Source organism: Ciconia boyciana, chromosome 1 (genome assembly GCF_034638445.1).
Source record: "Ciconia boyciana chromosome 1, ASM3463844v1, whole genome shotgun sequence".
Lineage (NCBI taxonomy): Eukaryota > Metazoa > Chordata > Aves > Ciconiiformes > Ciconiidae > Ciconia > Ciconia boyciana.
The window spans coordinates 57,151,108-57,176,960 of NC_132934.1; the positions used below are offsets into that span (position 1 = coordinate 57,151,108).

Sequence of the window (25,853 nt, forward strand, 5' to 3'; positions counted from 1 at the left end):
ACCACCAGTATTAAATGCTTAGCAGCCAAACACATTTATTAGTCTTTTTCTTTTTTTTTCCAGGAACCCAAAAATATTTTGTAGTTATAATGTAAGCAACTGAGTTGCACATAATACAATCATATCTTTCAAAAAATAAAAATAAAATAAAACAAAAAAGCTGTTTAAAAGCCCAAAAAAACCTTCAGAAAACTTATATAAGTATTACACCATCTCTCAGTTTCAATGAAATGACGACGACTTAATTCCTTATTACTCTTAACTTGTCACACTCCAATAAAACATCACCCTTTTGTTTGTTTGTTTTTCTTTTTTTTTTTTCTTTTTTCTTTTTTTCCTAAATCCAGCATGAGAAATACAGTACCTGCTATGGCAAAAATACACATAAAATGCAACATTTCAGCTTATTTGTACATTAGTAGAGTTTAAACATTTTGTTGGTTTTTTTTTTCTTTTTAAGTGAACCAGTGATTTTAAGTACCACTATACTAAAAGTAAAATAAAAATATAGAAAAGGAGGAGAAGGGGGGCAGCCAGCCATACAAGAGCACCTTCTAAAGTGCTGAGTTTCTGTGTCCATGGAAAACCCTTAGCAAGTTCAAACATCTGAGAGGGTACTGGATGGAAATCAAGATGAAACCTGGATACGCAAGACATGGTGTCATCTCCTCTACATTCTCCCCATTTGTCCTGTATCTTTCTTTACTGCACACTAGAGAAGGAGGGGAGAAACCGGAGCTACGGTAAGAGTTTAGTAAAGGAAGCCATTTCAAGTATAAGAAAAAATAAACACTTATAGGTAACTTGCAAATAGCATCAATATACACACAGCCACTATTTTTATTATTACGTCTGCTTCTGGGGGACAGTGTTTCAGGCAAGAGGACTTTAGCTGTACCTTCCTGTTACCTATTTATGTGCAAAGTAGAAAAGCTGCCTTTTCTAATCCAGCCATTTTGGACATCGCTGATTTTCTGTTCTGCAACCTCCTCCCTCTGCTTTGTGAGGAGAAAGGAAGGTGGCATTATTTTACCAAGACTAGATGAAATCAATCTATTTCTCCATTCCTCTTCCAGACATACCCTTCTCCCATTGCTTGTCTGCAATGAAGAGAAACTCACCAAACATCTGATGCCCACCATTAGCCAGTTTCCTGAACAGGTAGAAGGCATTTACCTTTGTAAACATAATCCCTTATGTTTGTGGAACTCAAAGCAGCATTGCGCATCTCCATCCAAGCGGTGGAGATTAAAATAGATCAGAACGCTCCCCCGTCACTGCCTCTACTCCTCCCCTTCCCTCCCCCCGCCCCCAGAAAGATTACATTTGGTTACTTTTGTTAGAAGGTGGTTTTTTTGGTTCTTCGGGGAAAATACTTAGCATTTAATTAAAAGTAAACATTACAGAATTACCATCAGCAGACTCATACTGCTGTTTTGTTCTGCTTTCTAGATGAGAAAGAAAAAGCATCGTGCATCAGATATTTAGACAGGGTGTGGCAGAAATCCAAGCTACCCATGTATGTAAATCCCACAAGTGCACATGCATAATTTCAGCTTCTTTCTCTGCAGAATCACTGTATAACACTTCACCTTGAGTACTGGCAGAGATGGAGAGGGTGGCATACGGCAACAGTGGAGAGATGTTCCTAAGGCCACGGGGAGCAATGCAGGACAGAGAGGACCAGGGAGTGTCAGATAGGAAGAGTTCGGCTACAGAAACCGTCTTCTTGGTATTTCAAAGGCCAAATTCCAAAAGGCATGGGCTCATATGCACATCCCTGAGACGCACATCCAAGAAAGAAGAAACAGCGACCATGTGATTGGAGAGGGGAGAAAGTAGCAGAGGTTCCCTGACAGCTGTGGGATTTACCCAATGAAGACCTCTTCCCCCACCACCCTCCCAGAGACATTCTGGGAGAGCTGTAAGGCATATACGTAAGCAGCATCTACTATCATTCCCTCTGTTCCTACGTTTTACTGGGAGGTGATGGCTTCTGTATATCATGGACAAAAAGAGACACTGCATTTGAAGTGTCACTGGTAAAACACAAATTAATTCAGGGAAGGAAACAGGAAGCTACTCTGCCCTTCATCCCTGGAGCAGCAGCATAAAGTGGCAACGTTCTTCATATTACAGTCCCCTCTCTGGAACTACACACCACCACCTCCCCTTCCTGATGGCAGGAAAAGATGTGTCCACTTGAAGGATGACATTACCAAAACTCTATTTAAAGGCAGGGAAAAGTACACAAACTGATTCAGATTTGGTGGTCTGGTGAAAGAAGCAGCAAGCTCAAAGTACTTCAGTCAAGTTTGAAGGTTATCTAAAAGTACAACATGTGACCTGTAGCAACACTGGCATAACTATGTAAGTAAGAGCAGGAGAAGGAAACTGGCATAAAGACAGAGGAGGAGTATGAGTAACTGAATCTCCATCAACTTCTGTTATTCAGGATCTGAGTGTCTGATGGCTTTAGTCATTAAAAAAAAAGTTATCTCCCTCCACACAAGCAAACAATATAAAAAGAATGAGTGATCTTGCTGTAAAAACCTCGTAATACTTCTATTATGCTTTTTATCATTAAAGCACTTCACAAACATTTACTAGTTGATCCTCACAAAACCCCTGTGAGGTAGGTAAGTATTATCATCACCCCCGCTTTACAGATGAAAAAAACAAAGACAAAGAAGTTAAACGACTTGCCCAAGGCAAGGGAAGAGTAAGAGCCAATGTTAAAATTCAGGAGTTCCAGGTTTCTGGTCCTCTGCTCAAAAATCACGAGTTCAAACATCTCTTTAGAAAGGAGATAACAGATGGAAATAAAAGCCCATTAAGTTTAGAAGAAAAGGTAAGATCTAAAAGGTTACATCAGAAGGGGAAATGTACTACGAGGTATTTTTGTGAGTGAGTTTAAACTTCAGATTTTTTTTTTCCTTTTCCTTTTTTTGAAAGGCAATCTGACAGAGTGGAACCCTGATAAGATCACATCTGCAAGGCAGGCACAGATGCGAGAGTGATCATCAAGTCTATTACTTATTACAGTACTGTGAATGTCAAAAAAATAAAATTGCTGCATGAAAACACTGAATACAGGCAGGATAATCTCTCAGTTTATGATATTACATCTAAGATAATGCCAAGGATAACGCAGGTACCATGGTACACCATGGACAAAGAAAAAAGTCAAGTCAAAGGGTCCCTATTAAGATGACAAAGAGGGCAGCGAGATATACATTTTTCTGAGGAGACTGCTCCTGGAAGCTCAGCAAGCTTCAAGGAAGACACATAATTCACAATGACTGCATTTTGGAGATGTGAGAAAGTGAAACCTTTTTTATGACCATTATGATACCACCTTATAGCAAAAAGGATCATTTCTTTTAGAAGGCCTTGTCTACACATCAGTCTACATTCCCTAAAATTTCACACACTACCAACATTAATGCTAAGTCACTGGCAGTAATGCCAGACAACAAAGCACTGTAGCGGCTGATGTTGAAAAAACACAGTCCTCACAGTCATGCTTTGATCAGCACTAGAAAGTAAGTACCACCTCCACCATCTTGTCCATAGCTGTGCTGCCACTGTATGAGCCATGCCAGAAACAGCAGCAAAGAAAATTTTAGGCAGAAGAAAGCGTAGACATCAAGGACCAGCTGTGTTCCAGTTCTCCTGGAAGAGCACAAGGACTGCTGTAATGGAAAATGAGTAGTAAATCCAAAAAAGACAGTGCCTGTGGCACTGTGTTTCCTGAGCTTGACAAGGGCCAGAACACAGGAGGCGGTAGATAGTTTCCCAGGTAGAGCTGGTGTCCCATTCACCCTATTGGCCCTGGGTTAACACTGCACGGCTAGAATTCACAATCCTGCACAAGGTTTAGAGCTGATTTTGTTTTGCAGTCAACATTAGTCTTCCAAATCTCTGCCCAGTTACCTAATGGCCAACTTCTGAAAATGAGAAGTTCTTATCAACTCCTTTTTATTTCAAAGTCATCACCTCCCCACTTCCCCAAACTATAATGGATATACCATGGACACAGAAACTCCTCAACAGTTTAGCAAAGCTATCTTTGTCCCCTACACCCCCTTTGCAGAATGCATAGTTTACAATTCACTTACAAAATAAAGAAGCAATGCTGACCACATATGGGACCTTTTTTTTGAAAAAAGAACAAACAACCTCTTCTTAAGTTCAGTATCAAAATTCACATTTGCATAATAATACATTTCAAGGCCATTAGAGAGGAATGAGAGCGAAGCAAAGAAAACTGCAGAGTCTCTCCTCTCTTTGTCTTCCTGAATAGAGCTGAGGGATCCCACTGGAGTTTCTTTTCAGGGTGGGAACTACGAAGGGCTACAGCAACAGCTCTTGAACTCGTACACCTCATGTTTTGGGTGGGACGAAGAGGTGAATTATTAGGAAAAAAAACAAATGGAAGGAGACACTGCAGATTCCCATGTTTAGCTACAAACAGCTTCGAAGAAACAAAGAATTACTTCAGATTTTTTTTTCCTTTTAAACACTTCTACCTCACCATTTCAAAAACTTTTTTTTCTTCTTGTGTAATACCCTGTTCATTTACATGGCAACGTTAAGTGTGCTGGAAGTTGAAGGGTTGAAAAAAATAATTTTTCCTGTTTCTCTTATCAGGACACGGACAGAGAGGGTAAAAGTGTGCCTGCACCCACTATTTAACAGAAGCTACAAAACATCCTCTTCTCTACATGTATAAATTTGTCTCAAACATCACTGTGTTTCAATTCTCCAGTGCTTACAAAAAATAAAGCCACACGCACTCACACTCATGCACACAAACGTAAAGAGAAGCCACATAATACATATACAAACTCAACCTGCAACGGCAGACTAGCCTAGAACTATGAACAGCTTCTGTGCATCACATGACAACATCCCTTCACACCCCCCACCCCCCGATCTCTACCATATATGAATACGTATTGTGCAGTGTAGAGACCAGCCCAAAGATGCTGCTTGTCAAAAGGGACCAGTGGGCTGCAATCTCGATGTCTGACCTCTTGAAAGAATACATTGCCCATTGTCTCCCCTCCAGCCCAAGCGGTCTCCTCAATTAGACAGTCACTATACTCACAAAGGCACATTCATAAATACCACATTTAACTTACTGCTTGTAAAAACATAGGAGGAAAACGTTAAGCGCTTATACCCCAACCCATCCCTACTGACCCAGCAAGAAGTATCACAATAACGTATCACTTGGTGAGACCTTACTCTACCTTTAGAAGGTACATATTAAAGAAGTCTTCCAACACCTCTTTTTAAAATTTTTTTTGCATAAATGAATGCTTTTTTTGTTTTTGGCTTACATATTTTGGAATACAGCACACTCACTATAAAGCTCTGTTGTAAGGCTACCCCCTAAAGTAAGGCTGTTCTACCTTGGCTTGCATTTTCACTTCATTTTGCTTCTTCTCCACATGTCCCCAAAACAAAACAAAAAAACCCACACAGCGCCTTATATAGAAAGGGTAAGCCATATCTGGCAGGGAGAGGGAGGGGAAAGAAAGCACGTAATATCATAACCTTGTCACTAAAATAGCTATTCTAACAAGCTGTGCAACCTGCTCTTACTGCTCAACAGTAAATGATGGAGAAAATGCTCACTTATGGTTGTGTTTCATCTGAAACAGGAGAAGCTTCCACTTTGTCTCAATTAAAAAAAAAAACCAAACAGATTAAAAAAAAAAGTTAGTTCTGTGAATGCAACAACACACACTAATACCCAAGAGGAGGCATTTAGTGCTCAAGGAAATGCTTCTTGCTAAGCACTGCCTCCTTGTATTGCGCATCCATGCAAACTTCTCCAGTCTCTTCCCCTCTGCCCACCACAATGTTTGCTGCAAAAATACTTAATGCTGGCTGGCACAATGCATTCTTCCCTTTTTTTTTTTTTCCTTTTCCCCTGGAGTGCTCTGTATTTTTTTTACAGAAAGGCTCTCAGAGTTAAGTCAAAAAACTCCCTTTCTCACTACAAAGTTAACAGGAGCCCTAACACTGCTGAATGTCACCAGTACCAACTGTCACACATACAGGGCGAAAATGGCTCTTTGCAGAGGGCACTTGATTTGCTAGAAGCTTGCTTATATAGCACAGGATTCTGGGAGACTTTTAGAGAAAAATTTCCTGCATAGCTCGATGAAAAGCAACACGCACGCAAACCGTGGATGCAAACGGACATTGTCTGCTGCGTGCCACAGATGAAGCTGCATCTATCTTGGCCTGACAATAGTTTTAAAAATAGGCTCCAAACCATCAGGAGCTGTGGCGCTTTTTGTAGCACAGATGAAACCTTAAATCACTTTTCATATAAGGATTAGAAGCTATAGTTACTACATCACAAAGTTTAAAGTCTCACATAACACCACAAAATAGAGAGCTATATTTTAAACAGGACCCTGACTCAGTTTTAACAGCAATGTAGACAGACCCTTGAATTCTATGGTAGACAAAGCTCTGCTTGGTGAGTCACTACAAAATGGACCTGTTTCCTATTATCTACTGCAGGGGAACTTTGGTAAAATTCAGCAACACTGGTATTTACAGTGATGGGACACTTAAGCAAAGCATTGTGAGGGACATGAACTAGCAAGGCGCTAAAAATCTCCAGTTAAGCTCCTGTCATTTAGGCCAACCAACAACTCTGCTCCAGCATAATTTTTGCTTTGTGTTTTAGGTTTGGATGTGAGTTCAGCACAACAGGGAAAACAGGCTCTGTCTACATTGGGGAAACTTTACAAATTTCTCCCCATTACTGTTAACACCCTTCTGTCACAGGTGGAAGCCTAGTACTGGAGGTGAAGGAAGAGAGTTTGGGTTTTAGAAATCTGTATTTTGATCACAGCAGGAATGACTTATATGATCTAACAGTATGAGTTCCTAACATTGCAAAATAGTAGTAGCAAATAAACTAGACAAATGAAATGGTATTTTGTGCAAAATTAATTTAGACAAACCAACAGATTCTGCATATGTTGTTTCAGACTCAGGACCAAAGTTGCACTTCAACAGCATTTTTTTTTGTTTGGGGTTTTTTTTTTTTTTTTTAGAATTCATTTCAACTTAGTTTTCTTGGCATTACTTTCCTGCCCACAAATACATGCATGCACATTTACAATTAAGGAAGCTGCTTCTGTTAGTGGAACCTTACCTCTTTAGAGAGAAAAAATTACGTTTTACTCAATCAGGACTCATACCCTGAGATGTTAACCATCCACCACAAAAACAGCATTTCAATCCACTTGAGAAACCTGGATACTAAGGTCACATGATTTACAGTGAATGCGATATATGCAACATAGATGTTTGCTGCATTGGAAATACAACAGGTCCTCATCTGCTACCTTGGCCCCAATCCAGCTAAGGTTTACTTACACAAAGAGCCCCTACCCGAGCAGTACTCACTCATTTAAGGTCAGTGGGACTAATTTATGTGAGGATCACTCCTGATTTCCTGGACCAGACTTGGCCAAATTTGGGTATCTCAGATATACATACAGTACTCCTCTTAAAGTCAACAGGAGAACAATATGGACAAACAGAATTAGAAGCCTAAGAGGTAAACGTAATAAAGAATGACGAAGAAAAAAAAAATCTACAGTACTGTTTGTACTGTACAGCACTACCAAGACACAGTGGAAGATGTGGCAGCATTTTTAGGAAGAAAGAATAGGGGAAAAGTTCTAAGGAATAAACGTTTAGAAATTCCATGGCAGGGGGGAGAGGCCAACTTAAGATAAAGGCTCAATTGTTATTTAATCTTTGAGATGGTTATCCCAGACAGTTTGTTGAAAACATCCTGTTTCTATTGCAAAGGAAAAATACACTTGGATTAATGTTCTTGCTCATTACACAAGCCACTTAACTTGAAGCAAAATAAAAAACTTGTAAGAAAAACCTGATACCCTGTGATTGGGAAAAAACCCCAAACCAACAAAAAAACCATTCAAGACTGCTGGGCAAGTGTCCAAGTAAAAGCATAAAAACACTGGGGAAAGATGGCAAGTCTTCCAAAGTACATGGTATTAAAACTGCTTTCCAAAGTAAATGTCAGAGGTGTCAACACAGGTTTCTGAGCTGTATCCCATCTTTTTTTTTGCTTGCTAGACTTTGTTATCACTTCTAAAATGAAATACTCAAATGGAGCAAAGAATTATCAAAGCCATTAAAAAACTCTCAGCTTGATACACACTGAAGGGTGGGGTAAGCAAAGTGGCTGGTAACAAATAGATACTTGCTTAGAAGACTGCTAAAATGTTGGGGGTTTTTTGTTGTTTGTTTGGTTTTTTTTATGAATTAAGCACTGAAGGATTCAAAACCAGAAAAAAACAGGAATGCTGAAACCACCTGTAAAGTATGTATATGTTTAAACTGTATAACCTGAAGAACAAAAACCAAGAACAAAATGATAGAAAGAGTTCTGTTTATCATTTCAGAAAGTAAAAAGTGTTTTGCAGGGCAAGATGTTATGTTTGATTTTTATCTGGAAAGAGATGCCCATAGTCTATTCCAAAATGTACTTTCGCCAGCCTCTTTTCCCTACCTTCTTTGTCAATATGTTTAAACAAGATGCTGCCAAAGACTCCCTCCCTGGAACGGTTCTGTAAAAGCCCAGAACTACCCTAACATCAATTCCTGCTGACTTTTCGCTGTTATGAGCTCAAATGGTGGCAGAATATTTACAACATTAAGTGATGGTTGTCCCCAGAAGATGAGTCTGGTTAGCACTATGCTCAGGAATCACTTGCAATGGTTAGGAGTGGCATGACTTAGCCATACCAGCAACATCATGATTAGCTACATATAATTTGGAGAGGATCAGAACTGTCAACTATAGTTGGAAAATAGCAAGATCAACGTGGCTTTAACAATTTAGTAAAGCTATCACTGAGGAGACAGTCACTAACATTTGCAGCCCTGCACATTTAGAGAAAGGAGGAGCAGACTATTGTACTACAATAGGTTTGGACCCAGCAGACGGCTGAAGCTCCAGACTGCCAACCCTCCAGCAGTCAGTCGCAACCCACTTCCAAGTGACTGTCAAGTTCCTGGGCTCTTTTTGACTAAATCCTATGATTTCCTCTCTTTTAGGACACTGCTGATGTGATAAAACACAGCCTCTGGCAAAGCGCTCAAATTTTTTCTGTAAAATAAAAAATTAAAATAAAATCTCAAACTCCCTAAATAAAACCTCCTTTACTGGCCCATGACAGGATTTATTTTTTTTTAAAGCACATAATAATAATAATAATAATAAATGCATTATTTTCAACACACACGTATACACTCAGGTGTACACGCAGCACAACATGAAAACACTGGGCAACTGATATGAAGAGGACAGGAATTTGGCATCTCATTTTTTTTTTAAATAATAAAAGTTATTTCAACAACTGTTATATGTAACTCACTGCACGACATGCTTACACAGCATGCTCTTTTTTCTTAAGAACGGGTACATTTATTTACGTGAAGTGGCTATACTGCCTCACCTTGCCTTGTCTTCCCTCCCTTCCCCTACTGTAGGGCATGTGGGTGCATGTAAAAAGGCACTAGCGCGGTTTTTGTGGTTTGAGCCTAGCCATTTCAGGCGGAGTAAGCCCCTGACCCTTAGAGCTGGGAGACAGAAGTTGGCCATCCCAACACTGAACTCAAGTTCAAGACTGTAAGCCCTGACAGCCAGCAGCAATAGGGTGAACAAAAGAGTTTAACAGATATTTCCCTCATGTAAAGTAAAACAGAAAGACCGGGAGGTGGGGTGGGTGAAGAAAAGCAAGCGGCAAATCTCCAAGTGGGGAATAAAACTGACCAAATAGCTGAAAACAGGAAAGTTGATTTCTAATGTATATTTTACTGGAGTTTTTCCATATTCTCTCCTTTTTCTGTACTGAAAAAAGGCAGAATAATAAAACTACTTCATTACTGGGTATTCTATCAGCACTGGTTTTCTTTAGCACTACTTAAAAGTGGTTTAAAGAAGCACCATCATGTATTTCCTGCTAGTCGTCCTGAGGACTCTTTCAGTTAAACTATACTGCATTTTAATTAGGTTTTAGTTTCACTTTGCTTTTAAAAAGGTGCTTGGAAGAATATTTTTGTCGAGTTTCAATCAAGAGGGAACAAAGTGATAGATTTCCATTCACACACTTCTCTTCTCCATGCAACTGCACACATGTCTGCATGAGTAACAAAGCACTATAAATGATAACCCTTCTTCTCCCACAACTTGTTTAAGAGTACAATGAATTTCTGTTGCTGATATTGAGAAGTTTTCTTAATGTATTTTAATTTGTACAGTCTTTAAAATTCTTGATCCCCCGCTTGACAGTAACATTTGGAGATTTTTTCTTTTTTTCTTTTTCTTTTTATTTATTTTTTTTAGCATTTTTATTTTAAAGTAAAAACTTTCAAACATTTTGAAGATTCAGGAACTTGTAAAAGTTTATCAACAAGAAACAGCCATCTATCTAGGATAAGATAAGGTTAAATAAACCATCTTCAAAAAACTGGCTTCCTACCCTAGAATTCCTGAGAATGCTTGCAAATTTAAAGCAGGAAAATAAAATGTTAAAATAAAAACAAAAACACTGTTAAATGCTCCCAGAGTTAGTCTTCATCTAAAATATATATATGCACTTTTTGGTCTTTTTTTTTTTGTACGTTTTAATTTTTTTCCCTTTAAGCTTACAATGGAAGAACAATTTAGCTTTTCTTTTTAAATATTTCAAATCCCTCATTATGTCTTGTAAACAAGAGGGGCTCTAGCACCCGGCTTTCACCGTAGTATCGCAATGAACTCAACTAGCCCAAAGTGCAGGAAAAGGGACCTTAGGGCAGGTTGGGAGAGAGAAGTGAGGGTGGAACACAGCAATGAACCAGCATGTATAGCAAATCATGTGACAGAACGGATACTGGCTTAACTCAGGCCAAAGGTGCTTCACTAGGAAGGTACTGCTGGCACAGGACTTTTAAGAACCTGCTCTGCATGTCTGAGCATGGCTGGTCTTCAAGCAGAGACGAGCAGAAACAAAGCTTTATGGATGTGTGCACACGAGGGGCACTAGCTAGCAGGAGCTGGAAGAGAGCATTTTGTTTCTTTGTGCATGGTGGGATGGATGAAGAAGACATGATAGAAAAGTATATTCAGAAGGGGCCAGAGTATGCTGCACACTCCAGTTTACTAAACAAATACAAACCTACTCATACTTTTTGTCACATAACACTTTGCATACAAATCTACAGGCATGTGTATATGCAGCATTTCCCTCAGTCAGTCTTCCTCGTGACATTGGGTTTACATAGAAAGGGCGAATTAAAAAAAGCCACTCGACTCCCTAGCCCTTCCCTCCCACCCCCAGCACACAGGCATACACACACACATGCGCGTGCACACACACACACACACACCCCCCTACATTACTTGAATCTGCTTTTGCTTCTCCCCACCCAACCCATGCTTAGAGTTAAATGTGTAAGACATTGTCGTATCCTTCAATGAAAACGCTGAAGAAAGAGACTCCCCTATCCTACCCCCCAGGTAATAAAGCCTGAGCACTGCTCCCACTGAGGGCTGGAATGGACAGGTACGTGCTGGTACAGAATGTCGGCACTTTGTTAGACAGTATAACAGCTAGACAACACCACATGGAAGTCCTAGCACTTACAAAAAAAGTACCGGCATCTCTCTTGCCTCATCTCCCGGCCCCCCCCCCCCCCCCAAGACTTCCTGCTTTGTGTCAAGGGATGTTCCTTCAAGTCTGCTACAACTCTTTTCACAACAACAGGTCTTAAAAGTTTTGTTCCCAGCGCACACATGCACGCACACACTGGCTATCACTGTGGATTATAGGTCACCCCTATCCTGCCCCAGAGTACTACTACACTGATGCTAAAAAAAAAACCCCAAACCTTTCCTTAAATACAGAAATTAAAAAGCAACAGTACAGAAAAAGTAAAAACAAAAACCAAAAAGGTGCAATACTTTTTTTAAAACAAAAAAAGTCTTTGCTAGTTATATACCTCCCTAAGCAAAACCACGTACACAGGAAAAAACACAACACAGAGAAAAAAAAAGGAAACATTTGAAGTACACACTGGTTTAAGAACATTCGTAAGTAAACGTTTCTGTCAGTGATGGTCTGGTGCTGTAATACACCAAGGCCTGGCACAGGTAACGCTCACTATGAAGGACGCAGAAAGGAGTTAGCTGCATGTGCTTTCAGGAGATGAGGCAGGCCGGCCAGCGATTTGCTGACACGATTTAGTTTTTGTCAGTTTTAATACAAGCAGTAAATCAATTAAAAGGCTAATTTGGTTGGGCTGGACTTTCAAGCTTTTGATGTATTCTTCAAGAATGAATATGGGTGCCTATTTATAGGTTTGAGGGAGAAAAGAAACACTTTTTTTTTTAAAGCTACTGAAGCTTGTGAGAGACTGAATAAGAACATTTGTCTTAGCTGCACAGAAAATGGCAATGTCTTCTTTCCTTCTCTTTTCCCCTTGTTGGAAGAAAAAAAATGGCTTGCATTATATAACAAACATTCTAGGGTTCACTCAGTACAAAAACCCCACATGCAGACATAAATAAATAAATACACTGCTACTCAAAAGACAACATTGGCTCCCCTCTCACCAAATCCTTTGGATATGGCAGTGTTCTGCTCTACCACAGGGTTAGAACAAGGGCTAGGAAGCAACTACCCACTCAATGATGTGCAGACTTGAGATAGCACCCTGCTAAAATGAATTTAAAAAAACCTACTGATAGATTTTAATCCAGCCCAACTGGATTCTGCTTCAGCCACAGGGACTCCACCATGCCTGTCTTGTTTTCAGCATCAAGACATGCAGATGGCCAGCCAGCCCGTAGACCATCAGCAATGCAGCGTTTCAAGATTATATATATGTAGAGAAAAAAATGCACACACACAAACATGTGCACACGCACTCACACAGAAACAAGCACACGTGGGCAGTTACATGTGCCAGAACACACTGGTACTTATCAACCAGCCAATCACAAAGTGTTGGTTTTTTTGTTTTGTTTGTTTTTTTTTCTTTTTTTCTGTTTTGTTTTTTTTTGTGGGTTTTTTTAATTTTTAAATTTTTTTTTTTAGAATTTTTTTGTTTTTAAAGTGAGGCTCCGTCAAGTCTTCCCCCCCCCCCCCCTTTTTCTTTTGAACCCCTCCCCTACCCCAACCCAACATGGTAGACCTAAGGACGGAAACACACCCAGTGCAAACAAAGTTAAAAAGCTATTTTTTCAGTATATATGTTTCTTAGCAACAACTTCCGTATAACATGAAAAAGTGAAAAACTAGAAACTAATTTTTTTAATTTTTTGTGTTTAAATTTAAATGGTATGTGTACTTGCTTCACATTGTCTTTCTAAGTTGGCGTTCATGATTCAAGTATTTCAAGAGTGATATGTTCTCTTTTTGGATTCATATTCCAAACGAAAAACTGAAGTTATATAAGGGAGGCAACTATGTGCTCAGACAGTCTGTCAATGACCCACCTTTTTTTCTCTCTCCGTTTTCTTTTTTCCTTTTATAAATGTATTTATTGCAAGTTGAAAAAAACGAAAAGGTCAAGTTAGTGCTGCTGCTGTTCCAAAAAAGGTCACGAGGTCAGAGTTGAAAGTTCTAAGTTCAGATTGAATCCGACCCTCCTCCCAGAAGGTCTCCAGGTAGTAAGGGAGCAGGGCTGCCCATTCTGTGTGGATCCTCTACGCTTGGGACCCCCCACAAGCTTGAAGAATAGTTTGGGGGCCCCCACAATGAAGCGCCAGTGAGATCACCCCCACTGCTGCCGCTGCCGCCACCACTGCTCCACTGCCCAAGCCCTGTTGACCCACCAAAGAGATTCAAAGCAGGTCCAACTGGATCTGTCTGGTTCTGTCCTGTCTCCAGGGACTGCCAGCCTGCTGTGGGTGCACTTGGGGTTGCTGCAGGTGTAGGGGGCTGAGCTTGTGCCAGAAAGCGACTAACCTCTTCATCTGTGGCAAACTCAGCCAGGATGGTAGTGTTTCCCAACACACACCTAGAAGACAAGATACACGGAAGAAAAAAGTAGTAATTAGAGCTGGAAGGTAATGGCAAGGGATTTAGAATGCATGGAAACAACACTATTAGGTGCCCAAACCAAAGGAGATATCAGCTTACCACAATGGAGTGAGCACAGAAAACTTTAGCTGTTCTCAACAGTGAAACTGACTCAAAGCACAAGAACTTCCATTTTATAAGGCGGGGGGAAAAAAAAGGCCACACCAAACCAAACCCCTTCTCCCCAACATTGTTATGCCTGCAACAAAACCTTTATAAATTTAAACTAAGGTCCTGAACATTAACACCAAGAGCAATAAAAGTGCCTATACAGTGTAGCTAAAATGGTAAATGCACATATGCCACCTTTCAAACAAAACAGAGGAAAAACAGGTTAAAAGGCTGTGGAATTCAGGATAACATTAGTATGGTTCAAAAGTTTTCACTGAGTTTAAGGGCTTACACCCCCCCCCCCCCAATTTTTGTCTCAAAACCTCTCACATTTTCAAAACATATCAGAGCCACAGTCAGCTCCAAAAAGCTTAATAACAGGAAACCTAAGATCTGCAGCTTTTCAAATAAGCTATTTCAGGTGATCTCAAAACTATAGCAAATTCCCACACATTTGGGTTATGCATAAGAATGATTTTCATCTGAAACAATTCACAAGCTTTTATTAAATGGCCAAAATTGTACAGTAAGGTGCATACAGGTCACAATTCCATCCTATTTGCACCTTCTTAGTTCTGTATGTTCCAGTTTGTGCCAGCAATTAAAGCAACACAAACAGAAGGCATCTTTCTCTTCTTCCTCCGCCGATTAATGAAAGAGTCCCTTCCAACCACAATACTTGACACAAGTTTCCAAAGCATAGCACTGGACAGACATTTTGTGTTCATGACTAATGCAGTAACAAAGAACAGACACAGGGATTGCTTACATGTGCAATGCAGACTGGGCCTTGGCCGCCTCCTGTTTGGTGTTGTATCGGATAAGGGCGGTGCCCTGGGTCAGGTTCAGATGGAATGTCAGCAGTGGGCCATGCTGCATGCAGATCGTCCTCAAGGTTGACCCATCGATCTGAGGAAGAACAGCCAGGATAAAACAGATGTTTGTAACTATTTCTCCAAATGAACTTCAATCCTAACTTCATTCCGATAATTAAAAGATAATCTGCTCTCAGAAAGGAAAGCGGGTGAAAGCAGTGGGAAATAAGCAAAGGTGATAGGATTTAATTTTCAAACAGAATCAGTATGCCTTGACTTCTCACAACTACAATGACTTTGCTTTACTGAATAATCTGACTTATCTTTCCCGCTCACTTGTAGCTTGAGTCCAGTTTTCCCTATCTCACTGAGTTTCTTAAATTGTCACTACCCTTATGTTGGCAGGTTTTCCAGTAATTATATACAACTTGTACTTCTCACCATCTTCAGCCATGAGGATTTGTACCAAAGGAAGCAGAATTTGTTACGTCTCCAGCACTCTGATTTCAGTAGAATTCAGATCAACCAGTATTTAAAAGTTCTTTACAAAACTGGAAATATCACCTCTACAATGAGGGTTTTTTAAAATTTATTTTGGTGCTTTTTTGTCTTTGTGGTTTATGAAACAGTAAGTCACAGAAACAGTCAGTGATCCTTCTGCCAAACCCAGCAATGTTCATTCCTCCTGAACTAATGTTTTCACAGCAGTTGTTGCCTACATTCCTCCTGCAGCAGTAACAGCTTGTTACTTACCTCCAGTAACTGCTGTTCTCCAAGGTGTTCTGTACAGACAGATTCCATTCCTGGTATGCCACAGGAACATGCACACACGAATGGGATCCATATGTGCAGATACTTAAGTAAGTGCTACTTTCTTCCTTCTCCCTTTCCCCCCTATTATATAATACAACTTCAAATGAGGGAAAAGGAAGTTGTGCGTGGGTACAGATATGGACAAAGTTAAAATAGAGAGACTTGAAATGAAGATACTGTCCCTGAATCCATCTTAACACTTCCTTCTCTCTAGTGTACTGACCCACAATGAATAGAGGATTTGTTATGGAAGAGACAATTATAATCTGCTTCTTTCTCTTTTCTATTAACTTAAATGCCTCCAAAATATATTCTTCTTCCATTAAATGATTCCTAAAGCAGTATTAAACTACCTTGCACAAGGGAGACTCAGAACTATGCCTCTTCATCACACCACTCCTGTTTCCTTCACATCAAGGAAAATAGTCTTTTCTATGAAAGGAGCACAGTTTGCCATTTTGAGTGATCTGAAGGAGACCTTAGTTCCCTTCACATTGATGTTTTCTTAGACTGTAGTAGAAGCATGGTAAATTACCCTGCTGAAAAGGGGACTCTCTGTCTAGACCTAAGGGCGCTGCTGATAATCATATAGGCTTTTCCTAAGCATTGAATACAGACTAATTGGGATTGCTGAAACCAGGATCTCCACAGAATTCATTTTGAATGGAAGCAAGCTCTGAGAATACTTGCAGGAATAACCTAACTAGACTGTTTTTGGCAGGAGCGCTGGAAACATTCTGTGGTTTCACTATGGAAACACCAAAGTGAAAACTGGCAGTTACACCAGCTTTCTTATTGACAACATCCCAAAGAACAGTCTCTTTTAACAGCTATAAACCATTCCACATTATGGTCATGCAACTTATCCTCACTTCTAAGAAAAATCTTTCTGTTCCAGTAATTTTTTTTGAAACTCTAGGTAATGAAAGGTTACGACGGTCATGTAGCAAAACCTGAACATCTTAAAGTTAGCTGAAGAGATTACAATAGAAAAACCAATCAGACTGCAGCCCAGTTTAGTAGAAACACATCTTGTGTATGCCGACAAATCTGATTTTGTTAGATTTTATTCAAAGAGAAACAACTGAAGAATACACAAATCTGCATCTTGGTAAGGCAAACAAGTTCCCAGAGACAACAGAAAATACCTGTGGAGTGAGATTGTGAAGAACCAGCCAGTAGCTAGGACGAACTGAGCCACCATCACTCCAAGTAGATGCTGCAAATTAGAAGACAGAGCAATCAAGAAAAATGGTTTTCTTTGTATCAAATCTCTCTTTATGGTCAGGTCTTTCAATCCCAGAGAAATTCAGCATTATCAGCCCTGCTAACACATGAAAGCCTAATCTTCGGTCCTGAAAACAAAAATACATCTTTCCTCACATTTCACATCAAGATTCACTTTTTACTAGACTTTACCTTCGAGGAGTTTCCCACCCACAGAAAGCATCTAGTCTTGAAAGACCCCATGCAGTAGTTATTCCCTCCTGGTAGCTCCCAGCCCTCTTCACTTAACCCCTGCAGCAGGACCTGGGATTCCACACACTACCCCCACCCCAATCACTGACAGTACATTTCCATTTCAAGAAGGAACTTTTTTTCCTTTTACCAGACAACTGCAATTTTCTTTCCTCCAAACCATTAGTGCTGTAAAACGTACACTCCTCAGGTCTGATCAATGGTGCTATCAGTTGATTCTTCTCACCAGAGGCAAGCCTTGAGTCCTGTGCCCCCCAGCCCCTGACCGATCGGGATGCTGTGCTGTTCCATGGAGATGATGGTTTGGGGTTGGTCAGGCCAGGAGGTGGGCGGGGCAGCCCTGTAGTGTTCCTTGAGGAAATATGGTTTTTCCACATCTTGTTGGAGAGATGAGTGGGATTGTGTCCTATGGGATCTGGGGACCATGTCGATTTGTAATCACTGAATTTTGCTAGAAAATTAAATAAATTGAATGTATTAGAGAAACCTATGAGATTCAACTAGCCTATAACTGTACTATCACTGTTAACCCTTTGAGTGCATTTATAGCGGAGACAGGCACAAAGCACAGAACCATACAATAGTTAATTTACCATACCAAAAAAAAGCCATGCCACATGTAACTTAATCTTTGCTTATTTTATATATAGTGACAAAAAAAAATTCCCTAGATAGTTTATGGTAACGTAACCACTCGCAGTACGTTCAATCATTAATAAGATGAACAGCAACTTTTATGTCCACACTACATTTCATTTGATAATTTCTTACAACTTTGGCCACTACTGACCTTTAATGAAACTGAACCTTCTTCAGGTCATAAACTTGCGGAGAACTGAAATGAGTATTTACCACTCTTGGTCTACTAAGCTAATGCTACCTCCTAAAGATGTCCTCCTATAAGATCAAAGCTTTCTCATGAATCACAAATTTCATACAGAGTTGACACAACGGTAAGACGTAAAGAAGGCCACTCAGCTGTGTGACAGCTGGACTTTTAAACCATCTTGATAGTGCATATTATTTTTTTTTCACTAGAAAGCATTACCAAATGCCTATTAGGAAAAGTTAAGACCAATAGTGAATATCCCTAACACATTTCAAGAACCCTTTATATAAAGTCCAATAAAAAAGTTAACACACTCCCAAAAACATCACTATCGGTCATGAATGTTTGGGAGCTCTTCCTAAACCAGTTTTCCTTAAGAAGGTAGACCGCAAATTCTCCCGCACCTTCTGACACCAAGGGACATTTATCAAACCAAAACCAAACCAAAAGTCAAAATTGCTCGAGTAATTTCTTTTTTCCTTGTTCTGTAACAAGAACCAGTGAACGCAGACAGGGCAATCTGGGGGGGAAGGCACTTGTGTCATGAATTATCTTAATCACGAATTATCTTAATCAGAACTCGTGCATGTGTGTGCAAATACACATATTAAGCTCTATTCACTAACTTCTTTGAGTAGTAAATTACTTATTTGAAACAAAGGGTAAAAATCCAGGTTTGCAACATGCCAGGGTGTCACAAAATAATACATTTGGGAATCAAGACCATAAAGCTTTCAGCAAGTAAAAGCATGCTTCATTTTACAGTTGGATCAGTATATTTCCACAACAGAATAACTGTCAATAGCAAGCAGGTTTCAAGCACTAACCTATGAAAGTGTATGAAAGTGCTTAAAAACCTGCTTTCACTAGACTCACTTTGTTTTACAGATATGTGAATTATAAATCCCTAATTCAGATGACCCACTTTCTGGCTGCAAAATGCTGGTGTGTAGTTTAACAAGATGAGCAGAAGACTGTATGTGTGCCAGGCAGTGGTCTAGTTTCCTCAATTTAACTCTGACTTCAATAATTTTTTTATCTCTTGAGTCCTTCTTACATGCTAGACAAAAATTAAGCAGAGCCAAGAAGCTGATACATGTCATTCCTTTCCCCAGGCTATGAAAGAGAAATCTTTTATGTCACTGGAATGCTGCATACACAGATACTGCTTCAAACCACAGTCACCTCACAAACTGGCAGCAGGAACACTGTTTTTCTCCAGGGCTAAATAGCATTTTCAACACATTTTGTGAAGATGCTGAGATAACATATGAAGACAGCTTTTACTCAGTAAGACGCAAAACCCATGAAGTTTGGGCCAGATGCAGCTCTCATCTGTGTTCATCGCTTCTGCTATTTACACACAATTCTTCAGTTTAAGTAGTTGCCAAGACAATGATGTCTCAAGAGAAAACTCTGGCATTTGTAAGAAGTTCAAAATCCACATGATTTGTCTGGAGCAAGTATTTCCAGCATCCTTCTCAGAAGTGTGTACAGAGACCATTTTTCACAAGAAAGCTTTGGAGACCTTCCTACCAAGGATCTGAGGCAGATATCTAAATTACTATTTACAGGCCAACCATTAAAAGACAGAGGACTAAAAGCTCTCTCTCTTCAGGTTTCAGGGAATGATAAGTGCTATAAAAGGTGAGGCAAAAATGTTCCCTTCACAGCAGTCCAATATTCTAAAGTTAAAATGAATAAAATAATTCACTTTATTACTCTAATTCCTTAACTCATACATACAGCAGCAGTTAAGTTTAAAAAATTACAACAGTCCCGCAACCCCTTGGCACATGTCAACAGACTGTGCATGTGTTTTGTTTTTTTTTCCTTTAGCATCTGCTGCTCACTGCTACCCTATTCTTTAACTTGCCTAAGTAAGAATTTTGTATCGGGGGTGGGAGGAAGGGCAGAGGATCTTCGTCTAGTTTTTAAAGCAACTACAGCAGAGTACGTTATCATCAGGAGGAAAACTATCTGACCAGCCATTCAAATCTTGATTTCTAAGCTTCCTCAGAAATTACTGAAAGACTAAATATTCAAAGTGGAACAAGAATGAGGAACTAGTGACTAGGTGGAAAATGCTTTGTCCAGGTAAGTTTTGGAGCCTGCATACCTGAAGTGCTATGAACGTTGGTGAAGGAATTGTCAGAGGCACTGTAGGGCCAGGCACCAGGTGAAGGCAGCGAGGTGTTGAGGGAAGAATTAGACCCTATCAGAGGGAAAAAGGAGAGAGAAAGAGAAGAGTAGGCTAATTTCATAGAGTTTCTGTAATACTGTTAAACCTCAAGAGAGCCACAATTTGTACCAATGCCAAGCTTTCATGTGATACACAGCCACGGTGCAAAGGCACATAGGCTTCCTTCATAGTCAAATGCAATAGACTGTTACCCTGTTATGACAGGAACATCAGAATATTCTTGAACATCAGAACGGCTTAAATAATCACATACCAGTTGTTCACTGTTTTACCTGTGGTGTTGTCCCGCAGAAGTTGATGGTCAGTATCTACAATGGGAGATGTGGCTGTCCCCCCCAGCACACTTCCAGGGGTCACATAGGGGTCAGATTCAGGGTCAATGTTTTGTATACCTTTCCATGGCACTCCTGGTTGGAACTCTGGAACAGGAGGGAAAAAGGAATTAGATGCAAACAAGGCAATGCCATTTACTGGAATTAACTGTTGAAGATACTTAGAGGGTAAATAATTGTCTTCTACACTGTTCCTCAGAAAAATCAGACTTTTCTTAATTAAAATCCGTTTCACATTCCTTTTTCACATATTCCATGGCACTATCTCTAGTGTCTGAATACAAGCCTACACTACAAAAAAGTGGTGCAAGTGCATACCGTATTCCTTTGACTATTTCCGTTTTAGTACATTCAGATGAGGCTTCAATAGTTTCACCCTTCCTTAACAGATTACATACTTTTTAAGATATATAAAATTAGATTATATAAGATTAGATTCTGCACACATACTTTGTGTGCAGAAGCCTTTCTCAAGGAAAGGCTACCTACCTTAAGAGTTTGTAAACACAACATTTGACACTTTACACTGCAGGTACACACACGCTTTATACATTACCTATCAATACTGAGGTAATGCTAAGGTGAGATGCCTTGTGGTAAAAGCAATGTATATACTCATTGATGTTCTTCATGCTTCACAATGAGACGGAATATACATATCATGCTTTAGTTTCCTTTCAACTATAGGTCCAGGCATGCTAGATTTTTAAGACAAGAGGATGAGTTATATAAAAGCATGAACATACAAAAACTCCAGTTACTGTAAGAAAGATCAGTAACTTGGTTCCTTCTCTGAGTAGATGTTCAATGAATAAAGTGCTGTGGTCAATTCTGGAAGCACTGATAAGAAAGTAACACTGCCAAACACAAAAACGTGTAAAGAAGCTCCAGATACTACGTGACAACTTGGATAAATGTTAAGAGTGCCAAGGTGGCAGATTCATCCCTTGTATCTACAAGTCCAGGATATGGAATGATACCTCTATTTCCAACATGAATTTCTGAAATAATTAATGACAGAATATTTGAGTGTAATTAAAAATCCATGATTAAAAGTGGGATCCAGGATATGCTTTCTGGAATGAAACCATGTAGGGTGAATCTGGCACGGAAGGGTTCATTTCAGTCACCTTTGTAATGAAGCACAGTCAAGACTACGCACAGACACTATTAGAGAAGAAGCACAGACAAATACAGAAGAAAATGTGATACTACAGGTTCAAACAATTGGCACAGCAAGGGCAGTATTGGATTGTGATAATACACTGGCAGGAGAATCTCAGAGAAGCCATTAATAAATGCCCCACTGGGTCAGAACTGTGGTCCATCTAGCCCAGTATTCTGCTAACAGTTGTAGAAGAGATACCGTTTAGGGATAGAACACAAACCTGGTCACTATCTGTAAGCTACTGCCCTCACACTCTCCCAGGATCCATAATCCTTCTATCTAGGGTGTCATAAATAGCCTCTGCTAGCACCTGCTTGTGAAACTGTTTTTCCATCAGTTTATCCAATCACTGTTTCAACTGGTTAGTACCATCTGTCTCCAGAAGCTCTAAGAGCAACACATTTCAGAAGTTCACCACTCCAAATAGGAAAAAAAAGCTCTCATCTATTTAAAATTTATATCCTCTTAAGTCCAGCATTTGCACCATAGTTCTAGTGTTGCAGGATTCACAGAATTACAATTCTGCATTTATCTTGTCCGCTGCCTTCATGATTTTATAAACCTCAGTCACATCTCCCAACCTTTAGTAACTCAACAAAATAATCTAGGATAGCAGATATCAACATTTCTAACAGTATGAGCAATCAGCACTGCATCAAGGAAGGAATCTGCTCAGCTACTGCCAAAATACTGCAATCCCCTGTCAAACAGGACCACCTTATGCTTGAGGAACAAGCAATGCAGCTATTGGGTCTAGTCACAAGACCTTCTCTGTTCTGAGAGAAAGAATCTATGAACTCAGGTTAGGACCTGGAAATTAGAACTTGTTTGCCAAAAAAAAAAAAAAAGATAAATCCAAGTCTTGCCTTTGTAAAGATTTCTGAGAATTGGTGAGACTGAAAATTAAGTGCATAGTAAGTGCTCATCAAAAAGTTAACCAATATTGAATATTCCAACATGGCTCCAAAGATCAGGTGTACTGTATATAAATACATTTATTCATCAATATAATCCTCATCTGGAGAAGAGTTTTCCTTGAACTTCAACATACTGAAAAATTTCCAAACTATCCTTTGGGACTGACAGTTTCTCATGCACATTTACCAACTCTCCCTACAGACATGCTCTTTTATTTCTAGAATAAGTAAAGAGAACATGAAGTGCATTTCTCCACTGATATTTGAAAGGTCCTCCCAAAAAGTTCAAATATAAGATTATTAGGAAAACCATGACAGACACATTCAGGCCAGTTTGCCTGGCATATATGACTGAACTGCTCCTCAATGGAAAAATTACAGTCTAGTGTTAACCTAGGTATGCAAGGCTGTGTGACATAACCAAAAGATACAGTTCTCACCAATGCAGCAAAACTTGCTTTCACCTCAAGCAGTGATATCAGTTTGACTGGCTACCACTTCATTTATCTTTGTGTTGAACAATACTGCTCTCTTGAATGGCAGAATTTCTGCAGCAAATGGCGTTTAGGAGGAAAACGTGAAACGTGTAGTCACGGTGAATGCTGAGTGACCACTGTATTCATTCAAAGGAAAACCACACCCATTTCAAGAGGTTCGCTCTTGTAAGCTCATTTTCGTTAACAACTTGTATCTCCACGCCAGGAACTGACAGTGGGCCTCATCTACAAGCTCGCAGAGAAAAAGGACCTACGGCGTAAAATCATTTTGGGTCTTTATTCTTCATCAGGGGTGTTGATAAGGTGGATCATGATTTCAGCTAAGTTTTCCTTCTCAAGGAAGCCAATAAGCTAGAGAGGCTATGAGACACCTTAAGTGGCTGATAATTATAGGGCAATAACACTTGTCCCACTAGTTTGTGGACCTCATAAGAGAGGGCCAGCAATACAGCAATAATTGCATAAAAGCCACATGCCAGAACCCATGATCTGTTACATGACATCTGCAATCACAGTCATGGGCTACTCATTTACACAAAAAATTAGGATTAGTTCAGGATTTGTGAACTCCAGCTATCCTCTCACAGTGGCGAGGCAGTCAGCAACAGCAAAAATTTTACTTATCACTGACAGTGGGACTGCAGGTATCACTAACGAAGCTCTATGATATCAACGAGCAGCGAAGAGTCACTATTCAGCTTCTCACTTCTGTAACAGCCTTCTGGTACCAAGAATCTTGCCAGAGCCAGTGGCTGCTCCAAAACCTGGAAACATGGCAGAGCTGATCCCTCTCTGAACATTCCAAGCAGTACTGTGTTGCTCAGTATTATATAGGGGAATGGTGACTAAAGAAACAAGTTCAGCAACGAGTCTATGAGAGGTCCTGAAAAAAAATTAAATTTTGGGCGTTTCTGGCATTATGAACAGTAACTCCGGCTCAAGAAGCTCAGTACTTAACAACCAGGCTGACAGAAATGTAACGCAAATAAACCTCTACAGGGAGCAGTAAGTGGTATGAAATGTTGTGGGTGTGCAGAGGTTTCTGCGATAACTAATTCTTTAACTCTGTTAGCTCATGAGAAAACATTTTCTTGCCAGAGTTAGACACTGAGGGGTTCCCACATAAAAAGTAGCCTTAACTACTTTTTGTACGTTTCCTGCAGTTGTATCTGTCACACAGATTCCTAGGCTTTCTGATGCAAGGTCTGTGCTACTGGCTTACCCAAGAGATGTACTTGCACCTTTACTTTTTTGTGCTTGAAGGAATACACAGCAGAAGATTTGTGGTTAGGAATGTTTTCCTGTAACATTAAGAGTCTTCTAGGCAGAGAAAAATCACAGCATCCACTATTTGATGAACAGCACTGGTGAGCACTGGTTAATCTGTGCAACTTAATTCATTAAACAGAGTGGTGTCCTTGATTTATATAGAAAATTATGTGCGTGTTCAAATACATATGTATTTTTCCTAGATACTTGAGTTTTCTAGCGGAAAGATAAAATTCTGCCAGTGAAACTCTAGAAGACTTAAAGAATGTGCTACTGCCTGTAATCCAAAAAGCAAGAAACTTCTACTCAAGCCACAAGACTGCTGAGCAGTACTGAAACATGGCAACACTCTTCTATCCTTTACACAACACAAGCAAAGGTGAACCACAACAGTGTAGCACACGCATTGTATACATATTGTACCAATACTGCTGGCAAAAGAAACCTTGTGGTCTGCAGTGGATAATATTTGTAAACGATTACCAGAAAAGTTCATGCTACATAAAATACAAAAGGTCAAGACAAGAAAATCCTGTTCCCAACATCACAAAAAACAAGCTTTCACATCATTTGCTTTCCGAGTCCACGCTATCAAACAGAATTTTTACACCCTAACACAATGAAAATAAGGAAACAATACAAGAGGAGGGAGCTGGTATTGTGTATTCTGTGAACAACTGTTCTCATGAAAATTTCTTTAAGTGTAAAGTCACCAAACTACAGAAGAGAAGAGTTCACCTAACAAAACCCAAATACTATTCAGGCAATTCAACAGTTCATATCTAGCCCAGCAATTTTTTACCGGAAATTCAACATTTATGTTCTAATTTAATGTGAAAGAAATTTAAAAAACGAGATAGGCCAAGCAAGTATTTTCCTTGCACTGGTTATTTAAAAAGTACGATGAGGAAAGGTCCCAGTACACCTACTCTAAAGCTAGGACGTAACCCCTGCCCTTATGTAATACCTGGAGGCCAGCTGGCGTTGCTGGATTTGCTTCCAATCTTGTTTGTTGGTGGAGATTTGGCAGGTAACCAGCTATCACCAGCAGGGCCTGCATGGCCACCTAGTGGGTCGCCCTGAATTATGTCGAACTGGTTGTAGGGCGATCCTCCGCGAGCCTTTCCAGGGGGCACTATTGCACCTGAAGCATTAAAAAGATACATTTACACTCAGGAAAGGTTGGGATCTTTAGGAGTATGGTATCCTAAACCAAAAAAAAATTTAAGATGCATACTGGTGAGGTAAGACATTCACTAACTTGAAGCATAGCTTAATC

At 39.8% G+C, this 25,853-nt stretch overlaps 1 protein-coding gene across 14 annotated transcripts in view; it reads right to left on the reverse strand.

Moving 5' to 3' along the window:
- Positions 1-15: 15 nt before the first annotated feature.
- TNRC6B (trinucleotide repeat containing adaptor 6B) overlaps positions 16-25,853 on the reverse strand; it is a 150,590-nt gene continuing 124,752 nt past the window's right edge. For 9 of the 14 annotated variants that reach the window (XM_072868611.1, XM_072868669.1, XM_072868644.1 and 6 more), the window contains 7 exons: positions 25,542-25,718; positions 20,664-20,810; positions 20,308-20,403; positions 17,490-17,810; positions 17,029-17,099; positions 15,022-15,161; positions 16-14,079 (listed from right to left, as the gene is read on the reverse strand). In XM_072868611.1, the coding sequence (XP_072724712.1) occupies positions 13,689-14,079; positions 15,022-15,161; positions 17,029-17,099; positions 17,490-17,810; positions 20,308-20,403; positions 20,664-20,810; positions 25,542-25,718 (1,343 nt within the window). In that variant the 3' untranslated portion in view covers positions 16-13,688. The remainder of the gene's footprint in view (positions 14,080-15,021; positions 15,162-17,028; positions 17,100-17,489; positions 17,811-20,307; positions 20,404-20,663; positions 20,811-25,541; positions 25,719-25,853) is intronic. The other 5 variants (XM_072868687.1, XM_072868628.1, XM_072868714.1 and 2 more) reach the window with 3 other exon arrangements.